This window comes from Eleutherodactylus coqui, chromosome 2 (genome assembly GCF_035609145.1).
Source record: "Eleutherodactylus coqui strain aEleCoq1 chromosome 2, aEleCoq1.hap1, whole genome shotgun sequence".
Taxonomy (NCBI): domain Eukaryota; kingdom Metazoa; phylum Chordata; class Amphibia; order Anura; family Eleutherodactylidae; genus Eleutherodactylus; species Eleutherodactylus coqui.
This window is the reverse complement of record NC_089838.1, coordinates 171527817-171554055: the sequence shown is the minus strand read 5'-3', so window position 1 is coordinate 171554055 and position 26239 is coordinate 171527817. Positions and strand designations below refer to the sequence as shown.

Below are 26239 nucleotides of genomic sequence, written 5' to 3'. Positions count from 1 at the left end.
CATGCCGCGACTTAGTTCCCGCGGCGGAAATCCGCAGCAAAATTCCACGTGCCAGCATTGGCAGGTTAGGTTCAATAGGACCTAACTGCTGCGGATTTCCGCCGCGGAAAAAGTCAGTTCATGGGTATTAGCTCTAACACGTAGGAAGACAGCATTGCTGTCATTACAGCCTGGGGCCTTGTGAGGGATCCCAGGCTTACTATGGATTCTAAGTTATAAAGGGAAGAACGTCACATATATTTTATTTGAGCTCTATGTAGACTCTTTCAAGATATAAATGTATATTATATAAATCTTTTTTTCTTTCTTCCCACTTTGTGATTGGATACTCAACAAGAAGTTATAGGCATATATATGCATATGATTAGAGTTGCTGTGTGATTAGATGAACGGTCTTGTCACCTGAGGCCTTAAAAGTGGTGTCACCCTTGGTCTATAAAAAGGCTACTTGTGTGTAGTGACCTCTTTTTCGGCTTGTGTGGAGCTTGTTGACCACTAGTCTCTACAATGCAATAAAAAGGATTTTGCCCAGTTAACAGAGTTTGAGAGAGGTGCATTATTGCAATGCAGGAAGCTGAATGGCCATCTCAACAAACAACCCACCACATGGGCTATTGTGACTAGACTGTTAGAAGGATTTGCGACAGGCGGATGCATGACAGTACATGCACAAGGTGAACGGGTTCAGGAAGCCCTTGACAGACCACAAGTGAAGAGGATCGTCTGATCATCCAACAAGCACGAGCAGCTCCAACCATTTTGTTGTTCGCCATCCAGAGACAGGTGGCATCATCGTTTCAGGACCGTTTCTGTTGGAACCTTTGCAGGTGCTTGCACAAGGACATTTGGTCTCACAGCGTTCATTACGTGTACTGCCTTGACACGAACCTCCTTTGCAGTGGTATCATGAAAGATAAAACTGGACTGCTATGGAGTAGAACTGGGTTGTCTTCAGCGACCAATCCAGGTTTAGTTTGGGCACGGGCAACCCAGAGCTTGTGTCTGGAGACCTAGAAGTGAACTCTTCAATCCTGCTTTTGCTGTGAAGTGGCACACTGGCCCCATTGCTGGTATGATGGTTCGAGGGGCCATCGCATATGGCAGTCGGTCATTCTTAGTGGTAAGAGAAACAATGACAGCTCAGCCATATGTTCAGGCCATCCTGCAGCAACATCTGTTGCCTCTCAGGCCGGTGCTTCCAAGAGGCATTTGCCACAGAAATGCCTCCACAACATTGCCACACTTATGTGCCCGTCCAGTTGCCAAATTTATTGCCAATTGAACATGCATGGGACAATCTGGGACGCCAACCATAAACAGGCTACAACTTTACATGATCTGAAAGCTTAATTACAGCAAATGCGGACCGATATGCCGTAGGATACCATATGGAACCTATATACTCTCATGCCCACCTGGATCACATCTTGTATCCAACCTAGAGGAGGTACAACAGGGTACTAAAGCCCCCCTTCAAGTGTTTTTCCACAATTTTCCACAATAAAAGATCATTTTGCTCTGATACTGTAATAGCTTACTTATATCAATGTTACAATTAGACTTACTAATTTTCATTCAATTCTGACAAGTCCTTCTAGGTGCTTGATTTTTTTTTTTAATTAGTGCATATTTATTTCTATAGGGTATTCTTATAATGTATTGTATATTTGGTTGATAATAGGTTAAGTTTTGGATTTCTGTGACTCATTGTTCACCTGTTATTAGGGACTAGAGATTGTCTTTTAATGGTGTCTATGAGTAAGAGCTGAAGTGTTCAGACTGGAAACGCGTAAGCAGTGTTCTCTATTTCTTTTCTTTGGCTCCTGCATTGGTTTTTAATATCACTGAATAAAAGTTAAGTTTTATGCACGTTTTGGGTGCTGAAGACTTCTTCATTTTTTGATGCTCCATATACAGCTATGACGACAGAAATATTAAAAACGTTCTAGTTCTTGGAAACAGAAGATGAAAAAAGACAAAAAGGAGAATCCGAAAAAATGGATAGTAGTTAAAGGGTTAAATGGTACATTAAAGAATACAATTCATCTTACAAAAAAAAACAAGCCCTCATATGACTTATACAAAAGGAAAGAAAATTTAAAATACTAAAAATCTCTAGTGTTGAAAGGGTTTAAGAATTTAATTCTGTCACCATGTAAGACTACTTTGTTCATAATACTGAATTTCTGCAGATGCATCTCTTACATTTTCTATTACAACTCCAATACATTTCCAGTTCTACAAACAGTAAATACACTGGCACAAAACTATTTCTATGGCGCCATTTGTAGGTCTCTTAGGCAAAATACACATCATAGAGGTTTTCTCCATTTCAGCTTCTGGCTTGCAGATAACTGAAGAGGCGGGGCATTGTTAACCCTTTAGTGGTGAAGGCTGTGAAGTCAACTAATTTTTCCGTTTTTTGCATCGTCGCAATCCTAGAGCCATAACCTTTAAATTTTACCCACGACCTAGCCATATGAGGGCTTTTTTGCAAGACAAGTTGTATTTTTAATGACATGTTGCAGTACATATAATGTACTCCAACATAAAAGTTTTTAGGGGAATTGGGGGAAAAAAAATCTGCCATTCATTTATTGGATTTGATTTTTACTGCGCTCAGAATGTAAAATAAACAATGTATGAACATTATTCTTTAGGTCAGCCCATTTCCGAAAATATCAATTTTATACAGTTTATGTTTTGCAATTTTTTTTTTTAAGATTTGCCTTGGTGTTGGCTGCATTCCAAGAGTCATAGCATTTATATTTTTCCAATGAAGCTCTAGAAGGCCTTTTTTTACGAGATGAGCTCTAGTCTTCACTTATCTAATTTTTAGGAACATATGTCTGGAATGTTTTTTTAATTTTATGTTTAAGAGAGTTCCCCATGCATTATAAATAATGTGTTTAAGCAATTAAACAGGTCAGTATGACAATGTCAATACCAAAAATGAATATAGCATTTTTTTCATGGTGCGCACTGTGCAGGTAAAGTATTAACTTTTTTCTCTGGGTTATTATGAAAGCGGTGATACCAGATTTGACATAAATATATATTTTTTTTTTCCACATAGTAAAAGGAGGAAAATTGGGGTTTTAATTTTTTTTTCCTTTTTGTCCCACTAGGCGGTTTGAATATCACCATGTTTTATCATTCTCATTATTCACAGTTATTCTTTATTATAGCAGTGTATTATAAAGCCTATGAAGCTTAGTTAGAGGCTGATCCTCATAGGCTACCCTAGCTGGCAGACATGGAAGCCATATTTAAGCTTCTGATGCAGCACAATAAAAAGGCTATTGCATCAGAATAAAGGCACCTTTGGACCACCGTCAAAAAGCATATCGCTGGTTGTTAAGGGGTTAAGGACCAGAGCTTAACATTGCTATCTTGTACTGCAGACAGAGCAGTAGAAAAAAGCTGCAGGTAGGTTCGCTAACCTACAATAATTTCTCAAACTACCGATGAGCAGTCATAAGAATAAGATGAACAACTTGAAAATTCTTCAAGTTGGCAGGGATGAAACCCCTTCCTGTTGAGTGAGAAGAACCACTGTTGCCTAGCAACGATCATCACTTGTGCCACATGCTTGGCAACAATGCCTTGTTTAAGTGTTGCTATGAGTGACATTTACTGCCAAAACAATTATTGACATGGCATAATCAATGAAGATAAATAAACATTAACTGATTGTTAAAACTATGATCTTTTGCTTCCTTCCCACTGGACAATTTTCAATATAATTGTTTGAAAACAAACAGATGATGATAAATTGGCTAGTCTATATGGGCTTTTACTACCAGAAGCAGATCTGGTTCAAGGTTTGTGAGAAGGAGATGTGAAGAATAAGTGATTGACAGAAACAATATATAAACAATTCATATATTTTCACTTTACAGGATAAATAACATCAAATATCAGAAGGAAGCTGTGCTCACACAAAGACTGCATAATAACAAAAGCCATTTATTTTATACTGCCTGATATTTATCTTAGAAATATGAAAGGAGTATTCAGGAGAACGAAAACTCCTCATTATCAAATACATTTTTTAAAAGTAAAATGGCTTATAAATAAACTCTTACTTTGATAACATAGTACTTCTGTGGGATTTTTATCTCACTCATCTCCAGCCAGAAGTCCTATAGCTTATAATTTTGCAGTAAGGACTCATGTCCACGGCACGTGCGGATTCCGTGCAGGGAATTCCGCATGGAATCCGCCCGTGCCTGTGGCCAGTGAGCCCTGCTTACCCGATTTCCCCGGCAGCAGCGTCCGGATAGATCCCTCCACTTCCGGGTTCGCTGTACTGCACATGGTCCTCGCAGCTCGCCGTCGGATACGCGCAGTAAAGATTTTTGTTTTTTTTAAATCTCCTGCTTTCCCACAGATAAGCGGCACGTCCGCAGTGTCAGCTGCGGGTGTGCCGCAGATCGGACAACTTCCATTGACTTCAGCAGAAGCTGTCCCTGCGGGATCTGCAGAACAATTGAACATGCTGCATTTTGTTTTCTGTACCAAAAGGTCCACAAATCAAATCCACATGCTTCTAATCCATTTGCGAACGCCCATGCTTCTCTATGGGGGGCTTGATCTGCGGATGCCCCACGTGGATTCCGCAAATCAAATTTGCTCGTGGACATTTGGGCCCAAGACTAGTATTCGCTTTTCCCTTCCATTACGGTAAACCCCCCCCCCACTCCTATGGGTTAGATCAGTAGTACATCTGCATTTTTGCACTCAGGACCTGTAAGTGACCATTGAAATAACCAAAAAAAGGGAGGGGCACTAAGTGATCTATGATGTAGCGACCTGAAAGGAGGGGGAATACTGCTCTTACAGCATGGTGCATGAAGCTTTGCAAAATTAGAAGCTACTAGTACTTCCAGTAAGGGGTGAGCGAACTAAAAATAATCACAGAAACACTGTCACTAAAACAGGGAGTATATAGTACAACCCGAATTCCCAAAAAGTTGGGACGCTGTGTAAAATGTAAATACTATAAATGAAAAGGAAAAAAATGCAATGATTTAGAAATCTCATATAACCATATTTCATTCACAATAGACCATAGAACACATATCAGAAGGTGAAAGTGAGACATTTTTCCATTTCGTTTTTTTTACAAAATTAAGAAATTGATGGCAGCAACACATCTCAAAAAAGTTGCATCAGGGCCATGTCTACTATTATGTAGCATCCCCTCTACTTTTCACAACAGCCTGTAAAACATCTGGGATGTGAGGAGATCGGTTACTGTAGTTTTGGGAGAGGAATGTTCTGTTCTTGTCTCATGTAGGATTCTAGTTGCTCTTCAGTCCTGGGTCTTCCATGTTGGATTTTTCGTTTCATAATGCGCCAAATGTTTCTTATTGGTGAAAGGTCTGGAGTGCAGGCGACCAGTTCAGCACCCAGATTCTTCTTCTGCATAGTCATGCTGCTGTGATGGATGAAGTATGTGGTTTAGCATTATCTTGCTGGAAAAAAAAACAAAACAAGGTCTTCCCTGGAAGAGACGTTGTCTGGATGGGAGCACGTGTTGTTCTAAAACCTCTATATACTGCTCAGCATTGATAGTGTCTTTCAAGAGGTGTAAGATTCTCTGAATCTTTTGATATTATGTACAGTAGATGGTGGAATAATCAAAGTCTTCACAATTTTAAGTTAACAAATTTTTTTTGAAATTGTTTCACAATTTATAGACTTTTTTCCAGATTAGTGAACCTCTGCTCATCTTCTGAGAGACTCTGCCTCTCTAAAATGCTCTTTTTCATATAGTCATGTGACTTAGTAGAAAATTGACCCACCAGCTGTTTTTCCTTATTATTCCAGCCTTTTGTTAACTCTTTCCCAACTTTTTTTTTAGAGGTTTTGCTGCCATCAATTTTTAAACGGCTTACATTTTGTTTAATGAAATGGAAACCTTTCTCACTTTCACATTCTGATATTTATTTTATGTTCTATTGTGAATACAATATGGTCATATGACATTTCTAAATCACTGCATTTTGTTTTTCTTTAAATTATTTTACACAGCATCCCAGCTTTTTTGGAATTAGGATTTTATCAGGAACCCCTAACTTTTAACATATAAATCTAGTAGTACGCAGTTTGAGTTTTCTCTACATAGAATACCAATTTAATTACCTGAATCACTAATGCAGACTATGACTGGAATCATTATAAAACAAAGAAAATTAATTCAAAACCACATTTACCATTGTGTCCGGACAAAGTTGCTAACGCAGTTGTGGTTGCTTGAAAAACCTCCTTAGAAGAAGAATGCATCAGCATGGACAACATCACTTCTCTGTGCACAGGGTACCTGATGTAAAGTTTGTACTTTTAAGTCTCAAGGAAACAACCACTTTTTCATATATATATATATATATATAAAATAATGATTATTACTTACTGATTTTGTTCATCTCCAATTCTATCATGAAGCTCAGAATGGTACATGAGAAGGTTATTCAGGGCCCAGCAGGCAGCCTCCTAGCAATGAGTTTTACAGTTTAAATGTAAAAAAATGTAAATAATTTATCTAAATGTTTTTAAAAGGACCACACCTGTGAAACATTTTTTTATCATGGTACCCTATTATACCTAGTTGTCTGCCACACTCTGGAGGTTCCCTATGTCTACTGTAATCACTTCTGTGTAGTGTAGCCTCCCATCTGATACTAATCAAACCCCATCTTGATTTGGGAAGTCAGTGTAATTATTATCATCTATATTTTCCTAAATAAGTTAAAGACCATAAAAACTCAGTAGGGAGGATGAACTGTGATCACCTTCATTACACCTGTGTCACAGGAGCCTCCAATTATCAGCAGTAACGTTGAAAGGAGTTTCTGTCTCTTCAATGCAGTTTTATCCTGCAGGAATTATGCTGACTGAAAAAGTGACTTCTTGAGAGAGCAAAAAGCCAAGTAAATATTAAGTGGTCAAAATGAGATCACATGACTCATCTGAATAGAAGGACTCCAGGAAGTTTCAGAAAGATAATAGCACTTAACTTATATATACTGTGGGACTAGTTACATAATTAATGAAAAAAATTAGCAGAGTGGCCCTTTAAAAGACTTCTTGTAATTGCATAAAAACATACAACTATACATACGTACATTGGTACAGTATTTAGCAATCTATGATCATAATATTCAATATGTGAGAAGTGATTTCTTTCTCTTACATCAGGCAGGAACTGCTAACTACTCCATTGAAGTTAGCAACTTATAAGTGAAGGTGCAGGAGACCTTAGATTTTTACAAACCCTATTCAGATACACAGAACAGACATGAAAATTTTAGTTGCCGACAGCATATTTAGGGTACAATCACACAAGCCATATGTGCTGTGGATTTTCTGTGTATCATTTCCACAGAAATTGTAAGTGTGTGTAAAAGCTTCAGAATTTACAATAGCAGCGAAGTAGACTACTGAAAAAAATACACAGTACAGCTCAATTCTGCTGTGGATTTTAAATCCGCAGGTCAGGTTATATTGCAGATTTAACCTTTGCAATGCTAAACAATGTAAAGCCAAGCAAAGTGTCAAAAGATTTCCTAGCACCACTATGATATGGTTCTAGCGATTAATAGGGGCTACAAAAGTTAGACTTCTGCCAATCAGATGTTGCTGGCATATCCTAGTGATATGCCATTAATGTCTGTGCATGAGAAAGCTCTATTCTGAAGTAAATATAGACATGTGGTTTCTCCCTGCAAAAATGAATTGTGTATTTGAAGTCATGACATGATCAGTTTGTTAACCTGGACTTCGGTGTTCTTCTTATGCAGTTTTAAAGCTTTAAATGAAGCTTCAAACCAATATAGCTGTCCTCTACTGTCATCCATATCTTCTCCATCATCCAAGTCTTTGTTTAAAAATATAGTTTCAGCTTTAAAATAGAAATAACAAAAACTGCAGTGAGTTACGTAAATTAAAACGAGAAAAACAAACACACTAGATTTACTCCAAAGATAAAATGTTTAGGAGCACTTTAAGGGCTCATGCCCACGGACGGAGAGGGATACGAGCGTGGATTTATGCCATGGGAGTGAAGCTGTGGTAAACAAAAAGTCCCTGCTAGTGATCGCAGAAAAACACACATTTTTCTGTGGTCTCCATTAATACTATATTAATGGAGACCTTCGCCGCGGAAAAACGCAGTGAAATAGAACATGCCTCAATTTTTTTCCCGCAGCGGAAATCCGCGGCAGAATCATGCATGTGAGGACTGACAGGCAGAAAAGCTATTAGGTTCAATGGAAATCTGTCCGTGGGCATTAGCTCTAAAGCGGAACTATTTTATATTATACATGTACTTAGAACTAGAGCATCAAACACCACTACCCTATTGGGTGCAACGATGCCAACTAAACTGCATGTCAAAGTAGAGCATGCCACCAGGCTCACTGACCAAACAGGACAACCTTACACAGGATATTACACAGCATGTTTCCTAGGGCAAGATCACACAGCATTATGTATTTGATTGTGCAGTGAAGCACAGTACAAGAGAAGAGTACAGTTCTTGAGAAGACTGGGGATTTTAATATCACATTATCTATCTGTTGTGGAAGGGCTACAGATCTTCATCACTGATTTCATTCATTGCAAAGGGGGTGAATTTTGCAAAAAACAAATATAAAATCAGAATACATTACAGATTGTGGTGTGGATTTTTAGGCCTTAGTCAGACGGGCGTTTTTTCGCGCAATTTGCGGATCGCATGACGGATGCGCATCCGCAAATCGCGTGACCGATGCCCGAAAATCGCCCGAAAATCTGCTCCTAGCCGTGTTTCATTAGAAACGGGCCGGAGCTGTCCAGCGCATTGCATTCAATGGAGCCGGCAATACAGCGCTGCTGCCGCCGGCCCCATTGAGCGCATATAGAGAAGAGAACAGGAATCGCAGATAGGTGCGATCTGCGATTTCTGTTCTATAATTTATCGGACGAGCGCATAAAAAGCGCTCATGTGTCCGATACCATTGCAAAGCAATGGTTTTTTAAAAAAAAACCGCCGGACGCATGCGCATGCGCAAATCGTGCGAAAAAACGCCCGTCTGACTAAGGCCTTAGGCTGGTTTAATGGAGTAATTTTACACTGTATGTGAATCTGGTTCTAAAATAATCGTGGAGCTTTCCAGATTATATGTTTTAGCGAATCAGTCAATAATCATTTTAAGTTATGGCTACACTATGATTTTAGTTGCACAACATGATTTAAAAAAACATAGAAAACCATCATATCTATAGAGCTCCTGGGCAGGAAAGGTTTGTGAGCTTCAGAGTAGTACTCTGTGGGATTCACTTATCAAGTAGTTTTGAAAAGAATCAGTATACACCTGGTTATACATCAGTCGAACCTGGCATAAATTAAACAACCACAACCATGTCTGACGAGTGCCCTCTTGAGGAATATTGCACCTGCTGAACTAAGGTAGAATAAGAATAAGTTGCAACCCACGGTGTAGCCCCAGCATTAAAGGGGTTCTCAGTACAAAAATATTAATGATCTATCCTCAGGATAGGTCCTCAATAGCAAATAGGCAGGGGTCCAACACCCCTGGAGGGCTGCAGCCAGCCAGAAGACTCAAAACACTGTCCACTGTGTAGTAGCCCAATATGGAACTGCAGCTTCAATAGGACAGAGCTGCAATACCATACATGGCCTCTACATAAGGGATGGTGTTTAGAGTCTCCTTCACATCAGCTGATTGGCAGAGGTATTGGGTGTTGGACCACTGTCAATCTGCTAATGATGATCTATACTAATAATAGGCCATTCGTAGTTCTGAACCAGAAAAGCCCTTTAACCCATTGAACTGTGACCTTAAAATAATAAGTTTTTTGTGAGGTAAAAGGAGGAGATGTAACAACTTACTAAGAAGAGCCAGAGATGTCAAAGCAGCCGCTTGTAGTTTTGAATTTGAAGAATAGCTTATCAGTGCTTTTATAATGACTTCATGAACTTCATTTAGTACCAGGATGTTAAAAAAACTTCCTATAAAAACATGTACAGAACTAGATTTCATTAATTTGGTGACAATGTAAGGAAGAAAAATATTAAAAGGGCTGCCCCAAGATTAAATATTATATGCATTGTAAAGATCTTAAAAAAGAACAAACCTTGCCATTTACATGCTGTTAAAAATGGATCCAGGGAAGCGTTATGGCATTTACTTGCATACTACCAACACACCTGGTGTTCAAAGTGCACAGCAATGTGCATGTCTACCTAATGAGCGGAGAGATGGTGGACACACATGCTCAGTTACTTTCCCCATGGCCTGTTCTGTTTGATGCCGGTTAAGGGCTCCTGTCCACGGACTGATTTGCACTGTGGAGTCCGGAGCGCAATTCTGGACTCCGCAGCAAATCCAGCCCCATAGCATGCTATGTAAAAAAAAACCGATTTCCTCCCCACGAGTGGAAATCGATTACGATTTTCCGCTAGCGGAGAAGAAATAGCAGCATGCTGCGATTTTGTGCGGGCTATGCAGTGGCGGCTTCCATTGAAGTCAATGGAAGCCGTCTGTCCCGCAGCCATTCTGCAATCATCATTGCAAAATGGCTGAAGGAGCATTGTCATTGCCATAGCGATGGTGTGACGTCCTCTGTACTGCGCCGGCCGGCACATCTGCAGCACAGATAAGAGACAACGGACAGGTAAACTGGGGTCACCGGGTCGAACTCTGCTGCGGGAATCCTGTATGCGGGGTCCGACCTGCCCATGGACAAGAGCCCTAAGGCATAGAAACCAAAAGAAATCTCTTTACAATCCTGCTTGTCAGGAAAGGAGCAGAGCCCCCACAATACTATGGATTGTTGGTATTGTAAATCTCTACATCCTACAATAGATATGAACCCTGCACAGGTCCACTAAGTGTTTAAGATTTTATTTCATAATATTTTCATTGCTTTTCTAGCGATGCTCCAATACTCAAACATTGCTTAACCCTTTAACAACCAACCACCTGGGTTGTGTATGGAGTGGGCTCAGGAGCTAAGCCCGCTCTATACCCAGCAGGTAACGGCTGCATAGCTTTTTAACTCCTTGGATGCCGTGATCCTGCTTACCAGACAACAAAGCAGCTGATTGGTGGGCACCTCTCTTTAGCACCTCATCGTCAATGGGCTCACATGGCAACCAGAAGCCTAGTGAATGAAGGCTCTCATGGCTATCATATATGGAAGCCTATTAAGTCCTACCTATGACAGTGCTAAATAAACATTAAAAAGCACATTACACTTTTGTGATCAAATTCAATATGGGGACTTACAAAAAAAACCAAAAACCTAAAAATAAGGCGGACCCCAATACATCATAAAGTGATGGCATATTCCAGCGATATGCCATTATTTAATAAGATGAGACTAACCTGTTAGGCAATTTTCACACATCCAAGAAAATTGTGTGAGATTTGTGCATATCGCATAGTTTGTCGTCTTCAATGGGGCTGGCGGCAGCATCACACCATGTGCTAGGTGGACTCAAGTGCGATGCAAAGACAGTTCTCCTCATTCAAACCAATGGGGGAAACTCTGCGATCCACCACCGAGGAGAAGGATTGCTACTTTCCTGAAGTAATGTGAGGCGGTTTTGATATAAACTGCATATCGGTGAGCGTGATATCCGGCTGTGATTCACAGCCCGATATCGCACTCACCTGTGTGAAGGTAGCCTTAAAGAACTACTCCCTCAAAGTATACATTGTAAATTTACTGTTTGAGCATTTTTTTCTTTAACAAACAAGCACTCAGTTTTTAAAATCATCTAGAAATAAAGAGATCTGAAAAACAAAAAAAGGCTCACCAAATGTAAGTTTATGGAATAAACAACAACAGACTTCTTGGATTTTTTCACTGCTTGGAAAGGTTTTCATTGCTTCCATTATTATATTGTAACACCTGACATTGCCAGACATAAGAACCTCCACATTGCAGGCTGAAACAGATACAAGACATATTTTAGAAATATTTAGTACATTGAATGCCTGTTTTGTAAATGATTATGATTTCATTTTAGGACTATAAATATTTAGAATTTAAAATCTATAAAATGTTTCGATTGTGTATTGAGACACTTCTTTCTTTCAGCTGGTTTATAAAATTAATGTAAAGTGAAAGTAAACTGAAAGGAATTTGAGAAAATCGTGAGTAAGAGAGCATGCTACAGTTTTAAAGAAAGAAGCATCTATGGGCGGCTTGAACTGCGGATCGTCCGCAATTCAAATTTGCCCATGGACATTGGACCTTAGGATAGATTCACATCTACGCTAGAATCTCCGGTCAGAGGTTTTGCAGCAGATCCGTCTGAAAATACTGGAAAAAAGTGCAGTATACAGCACATTTTGTTCCATCTAAAAGCCAGGCAAAATGAGTGGAAACCGAACAGACCACATTACAGTCAATAGGGTATATTCGACACTGTTCAGTTCAGTGCTGAGATGGAGCCATTTGGCCATGGGGATTCCCTTTTCCTGATCCCCGAACAGAGTGGGAAACAGAACCCTGGGCGCAGAGGTGAAACCACCCTTTCTGCAGGTAGTAAGACTATGTGAGGGATTAGCGTTTAGGATCGGTAGCAACCTGGGCATAAGCAGTCAGAGACAGTGACACATGGGATAAAGTCTTTAGTCCAGGCTTTGCCTGGGTTTATTTCCAAGCAAACAAAGCAAAATACAGGCCTTAACATCAGGCAAACAAAGTAAATCCTGCTCGTCTGAGCACTTACTATACATGTAGCGTCCCTGTCTACACACTGGTAACCAAATGGCTCCTGCACACAGCCAGCCAGGACTCTCAGACCTGCAGAGGTCTCAGCTCTCCCTCTAGGCCCTGTAGGCCCAGGCTTTATAAGGCCTGGTACCAGCCTCACCTGGTACGTGGGAGTGACCATCCCACCCTTCACTTTGGTCACTCCAGGAAAAGCCGTCCCGGATTATGCGGCTTGGAGCCACTTACTTGCTACAACGTGTCAGTAACTTAGTGTTACTGACACCATACTGCCGGCTTTCTCCACCGAGCCCAGGCTGCTCGGTGGCACGTATCTGCCCAAGTGCTCCCTAAAGCCGCATAGGAGAGCATCCTAGGTGAAATGTAACGGCCCTCCAGCACTTTGCCGGTCACTGTCTCACAACACTAATGGTGGCAGTAAAGGGTTTAACCTCAATATTATCACATATTTTTAATGAAACAGTTCTATGTAATCCTTATAAGATCATTTGACGTAAAACTGCCACAGAAATGTACAGGCGGCAGACAAAAATATGGAAACACTGTATGAAATGCACGGGATTTTAATCATTAGCACTGAGCTACGCTTTTGACTCCTGCCTGGCTGAGAGCTTTCCCACCAAACTTGTGTGTACTTCACCTCTTGCCCTGCTCTGGGTGGTTTTGGGAGCCAGCTGGTTACAGCAGCTGAGTGGCTCAGACTCCTGACCAATGGAACGTGTTGCTCAGGTAGATGTTCACTTCTGCCTGGCAGCATCTGTGTCATATTACCTCCACCTAAATTCCATGGGATTATAAATCATATTTTAATAAGACATGTAGAGACCGATTTTACGGCATGCATTTCGTATAGGGTTTCCATATTTTTGTCCACCCTTTATGTGACTCTTTATTCCACTCTTTTCCCCATTTCCCCGTTAAAGTCAACAGGAAAGAACTGAAAGGAAGTTAAGAAAATTGTGAGTAAGAGAGCATGCTACAGTATTAAAGAATGAAGCATCTACGGACAATTGTGTGTAAGTAAAATACTGCAGAGGCCAAAAAATAGCTTAAACACTGTGTGTGAACACATCATTCAAACAGAATAATAATATAAAAGAAAAAGGTTAGGTACGCTAATATTCCAGTAACTTACGTGGGCCTGCTAATGGGATCAAAACACTTAAAGCTTGATGAATAACAGACTCTGAATCTTTATACTGTGTCAGAACATTCAAGATGATCAAATGATCCTTGCTCTCTACAAACTCCATCAACTGCTCTTCTGGAACTGGGGAGATAAAAAAAATGAATTATGATCAGATATGTATCTGATCAAATAGATTATAAAATACCTGCTGACAATCTCATGTTTATTGCTGCATCTAGGCAATCTACCAAAAGAGGAACCACAGCAATATCTGCTTCTCTTTTGTCTATGTAAACCACGCCTGCACATCATACTAAAATGATATATGGTTGAGAAGGACAATTGGCTTAACCTTCAGAATCAGCCATTTATGACTTCAAAGAGGACCTATCACCACTCTTTCTCAAATAGAAACAATTCTGGAGCATCTTTTCTCATAAGAACAGATACACATTAGCCATAACAGAAAGTTGTGCCTGAGAGACCTGGGCATAATTTGTATCGGACAGCAGAGATACACCAGTTAGTGTGCTGTCTGATACACACAGACACAGCACATCGACATGCATTGGCATGTCCTATTTCTCGTCCATGAAACGGACATGCCATAAGGTTTTGGGTTTTTTTCACGTGCACCATCGGTGCAACAGGCATTGGAATTACATAGGCACCAGATGACCCCAAAATCCGTTAATGTGCACCCAGCCTAGTTTTGTGTTAGGTTTCCTGAACATTTATGAATGTATTGGGCATTACTTTCCCCCTTGCCAAAGGGGAATACACAGTCTGGTACAGTCTGCTCTGACTAGACACTGTCAGACTGCATAGGGACATACTTCCCAACTGCACAACACAAAAAGGGTCAGATTTATTAATCTGGTCTAGTATTCAGTCAATGTAATTTTAGACCTATAGTTAAAGAGATTGAATCAGCAGCACGAATATTTTTCCTATCAAAGGTCAGACCTGTATGCAATCGCCAATCGGAAGCTTCGAACCAACGCTTCCGAAAAACACAGTCCAAATATATAGCTAGAAACTGGCAGCACTTCAGGATGCAGTGGAACCAATGGTTTTTATTTACCCATCACCGATAACAGCGATGTTTCGCCTATAGAAGCCTTCCTAATTCAGCTCATTGCCTACAGGAGAGGTATAGCTGGTGGGAGAAATTAACACTCTTTCGTGCTTAGTGTTCACCTCTTAGTGAATAACCCGTGTCACCAAGTGTTCATATCTTAGTGCCAGCAGCTATACCCAAGGTCTTGCTGTGATCCCCAGTGTATGAGACAAGAAATAGATTTTAGGGTAACAAATATCATGTTGTTGTCTAGTCTAAAGGTACCTTAACATGAGATGATAGTCGCCTGAACAATCGCTCAAACTAATGATTATGGGCCACTGCCAGCCCTTGTAACAGGGCACTGAGCAAGAAGTCTGGCAGTAGTCCCTAGTCATTCCATTTCAGTTCACTGAAACAGAACGACTACTGAGCACTAAAAACAGGAGTCACTCATTCCTTAAGCAACTGCCTTTTTGTAGGAAATGGAGGCAGGCGACCAGGCGAGATCTCCGTTCACTTTACCTCCATTCACTGATAAACTACGGCTTCTTTGTAAAAACATTGGGGAAATAGTCACTGGGAGGTCAGTCAGGTGCTTATGTGCCCAACAGTCGTCCCGCGTAAAAGGTACTTTTGGCAAGCAGTGTAATGCCCTTTTCTTTCGAAGCCATGCCTATCTTCTGATAAGCCGCATCGCTTTATCGAGGAAGGTGTATAAAGCACATAAATGTGCAAAGAACGTGAACTGGCTTAACAGATGTCCCTCAGAATTTTGAGAAAAGGCAATGTAGAACTGTTGTTTCATGAAGCAAGTATTTTCTAAAACACATGATAGCAGGTCAGGTTTCATGTTTAGTATGATAAGCTTGCTACATCAAAAAGGAAGCTGACAGCTACAGGCTTTCACAATAAGCAAGAAACTAAATTTCCCCTTATGTGGATATTCCTAATGTAATACTAAAAAAAATCATGCAACATGACATATATAACTTCAGCTAGGTTTAGTATAAAATCAATAGTGAGTTTAGGGTCATTAAAATAGAAATCAAAGTGGGATGCCGTATGCAGATAGTGTTTCATATACACAACCTAGTTAGGAATCAGCTAAAGCACAGGACGTACAGAAAGACTTGCAAGAGCCCCTCACATATCACCACTGCCTATAGGTGGGTTTCTGCCCATGTACTTATCACTACATGTAACGTAATAGCCCTTAACTAGACGTTTCCTATCACACCTTTAATCTTATGCCCCTTTTACATGATCCGAGAATCGCAGCCTGTGTAGACGGCACAATTCTCATTTCACATTCTTATGAACTGATTTTTATGCCGGCTGAAACTGAATGACAATTTTCATTCATCATTTAGTTGTTGGCCGAGTTTAAACTGAACGATTATCATTCATTTTCACTCATTTGAACAGTTTTCTGAACGATCAAACACAGAAGTGTTGCAACCCTATTTAATCACTACTTGATCTGCATGCGTCTCCGTATTTGCTGTCATCGTTTTATTTTCTACTGAGCAAATATGTTGAAAACAAAATATTACAAATGAAAGCAAATATAGAGGCATATACAGATTAAATACTGATGCATCCTATTTTAACTCCCTTCAGGACCAGAGATTTTTAATTTTTTTATTTTTATTTTTCCTCCCCGTATTCCAAGAGCCATAACTTTAACCCTTTCCAATCCAATTTGTATTCTGGTTTTCCTAGATGGCTTACTGTTTTTCTGCCGTTATACAACGGCGCTATATGCTGGCTAAAGCCAGTACTGCATGAGGCGACACGTTGGATAGGCTCTGACAGCAGAGAGGCCGGCAATCTACAGTAAGAGAACTCCGACAGACCTCTTCCAACATCAAAGCTGTACAGAGGTCAGAGGTCAGACAGTGGATTGGAAAGGGTTAATTTTTCCTTTTGCTTAGCCATATGACGGCCTGTTTTTTGCAGGACAAGTTGTAGTTTTAATATACCATATAATATACGAAAAATTGCGCTTTTTTTTGGGGGGGGGAGGGATTTATTTTTTAAAGCATTCACAGTACACTAAAAATGACACATGAACTTTGTTCTATGGGTCAGTATGTTTATGTTGATACCAAATTTATATAGTTATGTCATCTTTTTCTATTTTAAAAAGTAAATTACATTTTCTGTTAAAAATTGCTTTTCATTGCCATATTCTGAGACTCGAAATGTTACATTTTTTTCTGACTGATAGGCATATATGCATGGCAGCCCTGGGAGCCTTCAGTAGGTTCTGGGCTGCCATGCTAGCCCATCCACATCCTCCAATCACATTGCGGGGAATGCCAATGGGGCATAGGAAAGGCCCCTCTCACGCTGGCTGTTTAGACATAGGGTCAGCTTTGATAGCAGCATCTAAACAGTTAACTGTTTTTAGCAGAGTCCTGAAGGGTTTGTGCCAGAATGGACTGATATTTTCGATTCATTGTTGGATTTTTTAACATGACAAAAACCTGACATTTTAAACGGGGTATGTAGACTTTCTATAGCCATGGCATGCTTCCTTGTGGTTGTAAAGTGAAATATCTACCACAACCTTTGTCTGATCACTCTCCACTCAATTTGTTGTTGATTATACTGTTTAACACAATTTTTGTAACAAATAAACAGATAAACGGCGAATAGTAACTTTAGTGTGCTGAATTGAAATAGGATATCCGTATTTTTCTGCCATGTAAGGTTTTCTAATTATGAGGAATAATTAATCCAATAGCCATTGTATTGCATTTTTGGAAATATGCCGATACAATTAATCCACTAGGCCCGCCATTAACCTTGCATAATAAAAAAAGGATAAAAAAGTGATTGTGCAACTATTTCACAATCACAGTTACAAATCGCGTGCTGACTGAACACTATAAGGGTAGGTTTATGTAACATATAGAGCATGTCTGACCATTGTCTATGTGTATAGCATCCCTCACTCTCTAACTTACCATACCGTGCAACCTGACGAGGGACTGATCCGGGATGGCGGGGGAGACAAATCGGGAGAGGGACACCTACCTATCACAGTATGCCCCAGACAGCATTTCGGAAGCTGAAGAGCGTTTACTGGAAGAGGATTTCTCCCTTGGAAGAGATAACCGATATAATTCAGACTCTCAAGGTGGGTAAAAGCCCTGGGCCGGACAGGTTTACGTCACGTTTCTTTAAACTGTGTGGGGAGGTGTTGGCTTCTATAATGTTAGACGCTTTTAATAGCATCTTACACAAGTGCCCCTTCCCCCCACAGGCTCTGCAAACCAGCATAACAGTTATTCCCAAGCCTGGGAAGGATCCCTCTGTATGCAGCAGTTATAGGCCGATCTCTTTGTTAAATATCAATACCAAGATCTTCTCTGGGATGCTGGCTGCTTGTCTGCAGCCCTTTGTCTCTTCGTTCAGCAATAAACATCAGGTGGGGAAGGGAGGCGGGGACAACATAATCAGAACTTTAGCCAATGTATCTAGAGCACGTCGCTCAGGGGACCCACTGTGCCTGCTGTTGGTAGACACCGAGAAGGCTTTTGATAGGGGAAACTGGGGGTTTCTTGAAGCGACCTTGCAGATGGTAGGCATGGGGCCTAGGTTTCTGAATAAGATCTTGGCCCTTTATCACGGCCCAATTGCCAAAATAAGGGTTATTGGACAGTTGTCCCATTCAATACGGATCAGCAATGGCACTAGACAAGGTTGTCCCGTCTCCCTTTCTTTACATTCTGGTGATGGAGACATTTGCGAATGCGCTGAGAGCCAACCATAGCCTTCAGTGGGTCAAGAAAGGCCGAGTGGAGCACAAGAGTGCACTCTACGCAGAGAACCTTTTGATATATGTCAACAACCCTTGAGTAGCACTTCCATGTATAATGAAAGAATTTGAGGAGTTTGATAGGTTGACTAACTTTAAAGTTAACCGCAACAAATCAGAGATACTTAATTTAACATTGCCTAGAGAGGAAAAAGAGCCTTTACAATTGGTGTTTCCCTTTCTCTGGAGGGAGGATGGGATCAAGTACCTGGGGATGGTGATAACAGCGGACATGGATAATCTATTCGAGAAAAATTACAGTCCACTGTTAACAGCCCTGGAGAGGGACTTAGATAGATGGAAGACTCTCCCGCTTTACTGGTTTTGGAGGATAAACACGATCAAAATGAACTCACTCTCTAAGTTCTTGTATATCTTCCCATATAGTTAACGGGGGCGTTTCTTTCGTGAATTCAGCACTTAGTTGTGAGGTTCATTTGGGGAAATCATAAGCTCAGGCGGAACCGGAAGGTCCTTACCAGCTCCAAGGAAAGTGTAGGGATGGGGGTCCAGAATTTCTCACGGTACCATAGGGCGTCCTTTACAAAGTGTGTCCTAGATCTGTTTCATAGTAAGGCGGGCAAATGATGGGTGGAAGCTGAGCAAGACTTGGCGCCATTTGGAAGGCTGGGGTGCGTCTGGTTATGGGGCAGGGAGGAATACAGGGGATTAGGATTGTCCCAAACCGGGATAATTTACTCGGTGCCTGAATTGGTCTTGCTGTTAAAATGGGGCTGATACTGTCACTGGGCCCATTCATTCCTCTAGTGGGCAATCCAGACGCACCGGCTTTCTTTAGGTGCACTTCTTTGATGGCTAGGTTGACGGATCCAGTTTCCCAGGTTCGGGATGTGATGATGGGTACTGGGATAAACACCCTACAGGAGATACTGGATGAAGGAGACCCCCCCCCCCCCCAAACGGAGCACGGTACCAGTACCTACAATTGTGTCATTACATTAGGTCTTTGAGTAGTCTACAACAACTGGGAAGACTGATCACGGCCTTTGAGAAGACCTGCATGTCAAATCCTGATGTTCCACCGAACATCTCTTCTCTCTACAAATCACTCTTAGAGAGGGATACATCAGGGAGAGGCAGGACGCTAGAGTTGACTTGGGAAAAGGAGCTGTGATTGGACTTTACAGGGGAGTTATGGGAGAAGGCATACATCATGACCAATAAGATGGCAAATTAGTACAGCAACCAACAGCACACAATAGAACCCTATCCGGCTGGGACCAGGAAAGCCAAAAAGATGCAAGAGCCACAGAGTTGAGGAGCACGAACCCTTGCGCCCTGAATGGGATACAGCTAGAAGTAATCCTGTAGCAGCATACAAAGGTGCCAAGAAGTATTATAGCAAGTCTTTATTCCTCCATGAAACAGCAACATTTCGATCACACAATGTGATCTTTCTCAAGTCTCATTATAGACTTGCTATAATACTTCTTGGCACCTTTGTATGCTGCTACAGGATGACTTTTAGCTATGACCCATAAGATGAATATATCCATTAGAATACAGGAACTTCGTTATAAAATACTGACGCGATAGTATAAAACTCCAGTTTCCAAAAGTAACTTGTTCATATTTTGGCAAACTATACCTTTCATTAAGAGCAAATATAGTGCTTGGCAGCCATAAATCTGGATATCTTCTTTATCTGGAAACAGCTTCATGGCTTCAAAAATCAACAGGAAAACATCTGATTCATGATCCAAAACCAGAAAATGTATTACATCTAATGAGAAAAATAATACATTGTATTTAGAAATGGATCATTTTCATTAAGCTTCATACTGAACACACTTTGTTACTGAAAGCAAAAGATAAATATATGTCCTAGTCATGTGATAGAGACACAAGTGCTCTTCAAGTTACACTAGCTATTAGAGCTGTTTCTTGGGGCACGTTGTGCATCTTTATGCTCATCACATGAGCAGGACAAATCTTTATGTACTGAAGTAAATAATGTAAGTTTCTACTGAATAACTACAAGCACAAACCAATAAGAGGAACAAATTACGGGACATATTGGAAACTTGGATAGAACTGTCAGGCTGCACTCTTAGTTCACGTCCACACATGCAGAAATGCTGTGTATTTTCCATCCAGACAGAAATTCCACAGCGTATTGTAGCACAATTAATCTAAACACTGTGGAGAAATATGTCCATGTAAATAGACACTTGGTGCGGATTTTAAATCTGCAGCATGTCAATTCTTTCTGCAGATTTTCACTGCGGGTTTCACTCTTTGCAATGCAAAATTGGCATTTAATCTGTGAAGGATTTATTCTGTCTCATGTGGACACACCTTTATAATGCTTTTAAAAGACCACTCCAGCGAAAATAAATTTTTCCATGCCTGCCTCCCTCCCCCGATTATCGCACTTTGGGATCTCCTGTGTATTTGAGCCACTTCCATGCAGTGCAGCCCCCTGTTTGATGCTTATCAGCCACCATCTTGTGGTTGAGATTTTTGCTCTCTCTCTCAAATCAATTACATTATGCATCAGCACAGCATTAGCTGAGGCTGTAGCATTTTTGCTTGCTGGGTGGCCAGTTTAATATAAATACCTTCTGTATTCCCCTACATACGCTACAGACTAAGGCCTCCTTCCCACGAGCGTGACAGGGTCCGCCGCGTAATATTACGCAGTGAAGCCCGTCACGGCGCCCCCCAGAGCCCCTATACTTACCTGCGGGAGATAGCGTGAAATCGCTTCCCCGCCCACCACCGCCGCGTCACCGCCCGTCACCGCCCACCACCGCCGCGTCACCGGCCGTGTCACGTGCACGGCCGGCCGTGTCACGTGACGCGGCCGGCCGCGTCATTTGGCGTCATATGACGCGCGGCGGTGGGCGGGAAAGCGTTTTTTCACGCTATCTCCCGCTGGTTACAGCGGGAGATAGCGTGAACGGACGGCTTCCATTGACTGCAATGGAAGCCGTCAGTGCGTACAGCCCGTCCTCACCCGCAGAAAATAGAGCATGCTGCGGGTGAGGACGGGAGAAATCGCGGTGCGTAATTCCGCGCTGGAATTACGCATCGTGAGCATTGTGCTATTAGGTTCAATAGAACCTAATAGCTGCGGGCAACGCAGCGGATTTTCGCCGCGAATTACGCGGCGGAAATCCGTTCGTGGGAAGGAGGCCTAAGTCTACAGTCAGGAGGATGAGCTGTGATCTCATCTCCTTCATTATAACTGTGTGACAGGAGCTGTGTGATCATCATCAGTAACTGTGATAGGAATTTTTGTGTTCTACTCTAGGCAGTTTCTGTGGTAGATTCATGTAATAGCATCACACAGACTGAGGAATTGACTAGTAGATCTGAGCTGGTAAGAATGGGGATCACATGACCATCTAAGGAAAAAGAAGCCAGGAATTTCAAATTTAATTCCAAGTAGCATTGGCTTGAAAAATACTGCTGTGCAGAAGTTGAAACGTTGCTGGTCGCAAAGATGGAACAATAAAAAGGAGTATTCTTTTGAAGAAATGCTTGCTGTGATTGATTACACCCCGGATGCTGCTTGGAACTAAATTTGAAGTTTGTATTTTTTGGATGAAGAGTCTACATTCTGGTGAGCGTGCATCATTGCTCTGCAGCAGCTCCTCTGTTAGTATAAGTTTGTGTGTGTTGCAACCGTTTATTTGAAGAAGCCAGGAGTTTCAGATACTAGCTCACTTATGTATACGGAGGGGCTAGCTACATAGTATATATTTCTTTTATTCATCACTAGCGTAGCTTAGCTCTTTAATTGAGAATCTTAGTAAATTTACCTTTGGAAATTCCACTAATAATACTGTAGACAACATCTTGACTGATTAGCCCCTTCGCGCCCCATGACGTAAGGGTACATCATGGGAGGCGGGTACTTCCCGTAAAATGACGTACCCTTAAGTCATAGGGATAGCGCGAGATCATAGCAGATCTCGCGCTATCCTGCAGCAAGAGCCGGCTGTCACTAGGAGATCCCCCCCCCCCTGTTAACCCCTTCCCTGCCACGATCTAAGTAGATCGCAGCAGGGAAAGGGTTCACAGAGGGAGCGTGCTCCCTCTGTGACTCCAGCAGGCTCTCGCGATGTTATCACGAGAGCCCGGCTGGTTGCTATGGCAACAGGACGCCGGATACCGCCATGCATTATCGCAGCAATCTGAAGTGCTACAGCAAAAGTCCTTCAGAGGGACACAAGTGTTGTAAAAGAAAGAGAAAAATAAAGTTCAAAAAATAAAAATGTAAAAAAAAAATTAAAAAACCCTTTTTTTATGCTTTTTCTCAGATTAGCCTAAAAAAAAAATTTGAAAAAATTTTAAACCCCACATATTTGGTATCGACGCGTCCGTAACGACGCATACAATACATTGAACACGCTTTTTATGCTGCACGGAAAAAACGTTTAAAAAAAGCTAAAAAACTGAGGCAAAATGCTAATTTTTAGCATTTTGCCTCCTATAAAACGCAATAAAAGTGATTAAAAAAAAAAACGTATGTACCCCAAAATGGTACCAATAAAAACTACAGCTCGTCTCGCTAAAAATAACCCCTCACAGATCTCAGTTCATGGAAAAATAAAAAGTTATAGCACTTTGAATGCAGTAAATTTAGAAAAAAATAAATTTCCAAAAAAAGGGGTTTTATTGTAAAAAAGTGGAAAAACCTAAAAAAAATATAATAAGTTTGGTATCGTTGTAACTGTACTGTCCCACAGAAAAAGATGTGTTGTATCATTTATGCTGCATAATTAACGCTTTAAAAAAAATAAAAATAAAAATCTATGGCAGAATTGATGCGTTTTCTCTCCCTACGATCATAAAAAAAATTATAAAAGTTTTCCAATATAGTCTATGTACCCAAAAATGGTACCAAACAAACTACAGTTCGGCACGCAAAAAACAAGCCCTTATACGGCCGCGTCGATAGAAAAATAAAAAAGTTATGGCTTTTGAAAAACGGAGATGGAAAAATACCAAAATCGCTTGGTCCTCAACACCAAAATAGGCCATGTCATTAAGGGGTTAATTAGTAGGGTACATTTTCCCTCAAGCATGAATGATAAAGGAAAACTCTAAAGTAGGATGGAAAAAGTCAACTTTGGAATAATTGGACAACAGGACATATGACATTACTAGAATATTGAAGCCTGAAAACCATGCCATTATGTTGTTAGATCAACCAGTAAAACAGGGTGAATACTGTAAACAAGCTCTTACTTACAAAGACAGTTTGTTCTTTAAAGTAAATAAGCCAAATGCCAGAAATGTTAAGTATTATAATTATAACTAAACATGGGTTAAAATGTTATCAAATGTACCCGATTCAAGGATGCTGGTTAAAGCTTTCAATCCAGTAGTCAAAACATTAAGATTTTTCAGATAAACAGACAGGATTTTCAGAATTTGTCTGAAAAGGCAATTAAAAAATATTTCAGGATAAGATTGATCATCATTATCATACATAAAAGATAACTGTTATTAAGCAGTAATGCAAATAAAACTTCACTCATTGCAGCATTTAACTGAAGGAGATCTAGTAGAACACAACAGTAAACATTTCCTCTTCACACTTTATTTACTGGGCCTGCTTTATCAGAACTGTCTAAAGCCGCCTATCCACGGCCGCGATGGAATATCGCTAGCAATATTCCGCCATTGGAAAGGATGGGGCAGCACTACAAGCTCTCTGCAATTAGCCTATATTAATGATAGGCTCGCTGCGGAGAATCTCGGCATGCCGCAATTTTAATCACGCAAGCGGACAAGCGCTATGAATTCTCCGCTCGTGTGCAGTAGGCAGCGCTTTCCATAGTTCTATGGAAAGCGTGTCATGCGAGCTCCACGTGCGATTTATCACCACGGATCTCACAATGACACCTTACCCGTGGACAGCCAGCATAAGTGAAATGCTAAAATTGCTGCCATAGAAAATACACTGAACATTTTGTTTTAGCCACAGTAGCAGAGAACAGCAGTTCAAGAAATGAAGAAGTCTGGGCTGTCATTTGTTGGTATGGACAGAAACGACAGTTTTGCTGTTTGTTGGGTTACATAAATGAGGCTCAGTGTGCTCTAAAACGTCTTAATATGTAGAGGGAACCTGTCAGCAGTGTCTTCCATATGAACTAATAACATTGTTTTAAGTATGAAGCATCCCCATTTCCAACACTGTATTTATTATGACCGTGGCCCAAAGCATACCTAAGTTTTCGAATTTTGAAAATCTCTTGCGTGGCATGTAAACAATGCAGACCATCTCTACTGGCTCCATGAGAAGCAGGAAATCTCACCCCACTAGCCTCCTCAGACGTGGAGGACACCTTATATGTAATCTACGCATCTCTCCGAAATCCCATGCCAGCACCTTAACCTTGATTACGCAGATTCTGTGGGCAGAATTGCAGAGGTTGAGTTTATCTGCACATGCGCCGGTATCAGAGAATGGTGTGGGATTTCGGAGAGATGCGTGGATGAGGTATTAAGAGTCATCCATGTCTAAGGAAGCCAGCAGGGAGGGATTTCCGACTTTACATGGAGTTAGCAAAGGCAGTTCGGATTGTCTGCATCATTTGCATGCCATGCGGGAGATTTTCAAAGTTCGCTTTTGGCAACACATACTGTGCTGGAAAGAGGGATGCTTCATAATTATAATTCTGTAATTAATTCATATGGAAAAAAAAAATGCCAACAGGTCCTCTTTAATATGTGACTAGGAACCTCTTTTGTTCAAGGTATACTTCGGCCTCATGTCCACTTGCATGCACAGATTCCACCGCTGAATCCCACAGTTGAATCCGTGCGTGCCTGCAGCGATGGAGAGGGAATAGACAGTTTCTTACCTCTCTGGATCCAGCGCGACTCTCCTTCGTGCAGGCCGGATCTTCTTTAACACGGCTTTTTTTTTTAAAATCTCCTGCTTTCTCACACATCCACGGCACGTCAGCAGTGACATCTACAGGTGTGCCACAGATCCGGACTGCTTCCATTGACTTGGAAGCCTGTGGAAGCTGTCTGCGCGAGAGAGTGGCAGAAAAATGGAGCATGCTGTGATTTCTTCATGTCAGATTTCTCTGCGCTGTCACCTAGGCGCGGACACGGATCCGCGACACTTCCGCAATTGCAGAAGTGCCAGGGCAGGAACAGCTTCTATTGACTTCAATTGAAGCTCTCCCTGCGTATCAGCTCTAAAATAGAACATGCTGCAATTTTATTTCAGCACGGAGGGGCCGCAAATAAAATTCGCTGGTGTGCAGAGAGAGGAATCTCCAAACACATCAATGGGCACATTGAACAGCAGATCGCCCGCACCTGACGACAAGCGCAGGATCCGCAATTCAATTTGCCCAGTGTGCATGAGGCCTTAGTTTTTTTCAGTAGCAGAGGAATAAAAAAAATAAAAAAAAATAAAAAAATAAAAAAACACTAATTGGAGCTACAAGCTAATACAAGGTTATTATTCTAGAAA

General features: G+C 41.1%; 1 protein-coding gene across 2 annotated transcripts in view; it reads right to left on the bottom strand.

Moving 5' to 3' along the window:
• Positions 1–26239, bottom strand: part of LRRK2 (leucine rich repeat kinase 2) — a 160135-nt gene that overhangs the window by 120348 nt on the left and 13548 nt on the right. For both annotated transcript variants that reach the window (XM_066591915.1, XM_066591916.1), the window contains exons 5-12: positions 24093–24181; positions 20381–20515; positions 13889–14023; positions 11831–11962; positions 9899–10018; positions 7779–7906; positions 6419–6498; positions 6222–6328 (exon numbers count right to left, since the gene is read on the bottom strand). In XM_066591915.1, the coding sequence (XP_066448012.1) occupies positions 6222–6328; positions 6419–6498; positions 7779–7906; positions 9899–10018; positions 11831–11962; positions 13889–14023; positions 20381–20515; positions 24093–24181 (926 nt within the window). The remainder of the gene's footprint in view (positions 1–6221; positions 6329–6418; positions 6499–7778; positions 7907–9898; positions 10019–11830; positions 11963–13888; positions 14024–20380; positions 20516–24092; positions 24182–26239) is intronic.